Here is a 2,353-nt window from a genome sequence, read left to right on the forward strand (position 1 = left end):
TTTTAATAATTTTTTTTTTTTTTTTTTTTTTTTTTTTTTTGCCTTTATTTTTTGGTTTAAAAAAAAAAAGAAACTTTATGTGGCCACTTGGTTTAATAGGACATAAAGTATAAGGATTAAGAAAGTTTTGTGTTGACATCTCTCTCATTCTAATTTGTCTCCTTTTGACTTTTTTCCTCCTTACTTTTATTGTAACACCCTTATCAGTTCACATGGATGCAGTGGAGCCAACCATACCAGCATCACAGGCCCCCAAATCTCCGAACTCTCAGTGGTTGGTCAGGACCTCTGCTGCAGAGAAAACCACTGACTCAACTGCAGCTACATTTTTTAAAATGCCACAAGAAAAGAGCCCTGGATACAGCTAGACAGCAGAATTTCACCCGCCAAGAGCCGACTAGATGTTGCTGAAACAAATATTAGACTTTGTATTATATCGTCTTGCATATCTTAATTGACATTCCCAATCCTTTCGCCACCAGGACTGACTCCTCTTCAAAGAAGTGGACTCTTTCTCTGAGAAAATCATATTGTGAAAATCTTTTTTTTTTAATTGTAAAATATTAGGACAGCAATTTTTTTAAAAAAGGTCATCCTATGCTATATTTGTTACATTGCTATTGCTGTCCCAACAGTTACCTACAGCTCTGTTTACAGAGCTGTTGCTGTTTTGCAGGTATGTCTTTTTTCTTGAAGAACTAGTAACTGCTTTTGCATATTTTTTGTGTAGAGCTTTTAATACCATTTGAGGAAGTTCCAGATTTGCAGCCAGTTCCAGACAAAGTTAAACAGATTTAAGATCTGGGTGTGGAATTGTTTGCAGGAGATAAGGCTTGCCTTTGAGCCTGGTCTTGATTCAAGCAGAGTGCCAATAAGATAAATCCACCAAGTACTCAATTTGGAGCCTCAGAAAAGACTACCAGCAGCATGGGCCTTGGAAGCTTACTCCATTTTTCTAGATGTCCTGTTGGAATCGCCAGCAGCTGCATTGTACTTTGCCTCATCTCCAAAGTCTGTGTCCTACTGAAAGAGGACCTATATATACACACATACAGATCAGTGTCATGAAGAAGGTGCTTTAGGTGTGCAGCAAATTTAAAACAGTGGATTGTGTCTTAATACTTCATGTTGCGGTGTAAGCCTTTATGTACTAAACAAGACTTTTATTGTTAGTATTATAGGTCAATAACCTGTAGTAGAAATTCATACTCTATTATAATAATGGCTTTTTGAGGCCATACTTTGGGGAGGAAGAAATGTCTTTTTGACATGCCTTTATACTTGGTATGTTTATGACGGCTCAGCTGCATGAAGAGTTAAATATACAGCCATGCCTCAAGTTGGATACTCCTTTGTCAAAATGAGGAATAAGTGACTGCCTATTGCTTCTGAAGAAAAGCCACCCTTTCTAAAAAAGTATTATCAAGATTGTCTGTCGTTGAGAGACCTGGTTGGCAGAAGGGCCATTTTTTATACAAATTGAATGCTTTTACTCTGAGATACACAGAAGCCATTCTCAAGTGTCCGCTGCTCTTGTGACATTCTAGAGGAACTCCCACCCCTGCACCTGCTAGGACAGAGCCTCCTTTCTTTCCCTGAAGCGCAGTTGTCCTCCTTTCTCACACACAATTCAATGGTGGGCCGCTCTGTCGTATTTCTTTAAAAATTGTTGTCCTTATCAGTGGTAGCTCCAGAATGTCCTTGTCGGTGGTGTGGGTGTGAATCTGGTGGGAAAGGGGTACTGGAAGCTAAGTTTACATAGTACTTCATGTAAGACTGAGAACATGGCAGTTGTCCACAACAAGGAATATGGTGGAGGGAGGGGCGGGTGGAGATTACGGCATGAGGAGTAGTGCTAAAGCCAGCCCAGCATCCCTGGGAGCCACCCAGATTCTTGTGCAGTAGCGAGGGTACTTCCCTTCCTATGGCTGTACCCATAGCAGAATAGAAAACATAATGTCTGTTGAATATAAAGTGGTTCTACTCAGTTGTTTTAGTGATGAAGGTATCTTTTTGTTGTAATATGTGCATTCTTACCTAGTCCCAGTAGTGTCCCGAGGCACACATTTCTAACATAATTTGTTGGATTTAAGGGAGAAATTCACGAACATCATAATTTTATTTTCTTTGCACTAAGCTCCATGGCTCATTCAGAGATCAGTCCTGTGATCATCGCCTGTTAAGACCTCTGTAGTTCGGGTAGCATCTTTTTCTTTATGACATGTAGCCTAATAATTCTCCTTTCTACCTGCGATTAAAAATCACTTATATGTACAATTTTATTTACCTTTTAAACATCTATGATGTAAAGGTAGGTGATTGCTACCATTTTATAGAGTCAAGAACAGTCTTA

At 39.2% G+C, this 2,353-nt stretch overlaps 1 protein-coding gene across 2 annotated transcripts in view; it reads left to right on the top strand.

Annotated features, from left to right (window-relative positions):
* Positions 1-550, top strand: part of GPATCH2L (G-patch domain containing 2 like) — a 58,110-nt gene extending 57,560 nt beyond the window's left edge. The window contains exon 10 of one of the 2 annotated variants that reach the window (XM_007459758.1): positions 208-550. In XM_007459758.1, coding sequence (XP_007459820.1) covers positions 208-368 — 161 coding nt within the window. In that variant the 3' untranslated portion in view covers positions 369-550. The remainder of the gene's footprint in view (positions 1-207) is intronic. The other variant, XM_007459759.1, reaches the window with a different exon arrangement.
* The last annotated feature ends 1,803 nt before the right edge of the window (positions 551-2,353 follow it).

Source organism: Lipotes vexillifer, unplaced genomic scaffold (assembly GCF_000442215.2).
Source record: "Lipotes vexillifer unplaced genomic scaffold, Lipotes_vexillifer_v1.1 scaffold39, whole genome shotgun sequence".
Taxonomy (NCBI): Eukaryota; Metazoa; Chordata; class Mammalia; order Artiodactyla; family Lipotidae; genus Lipotes; species Lipotes vexillifer.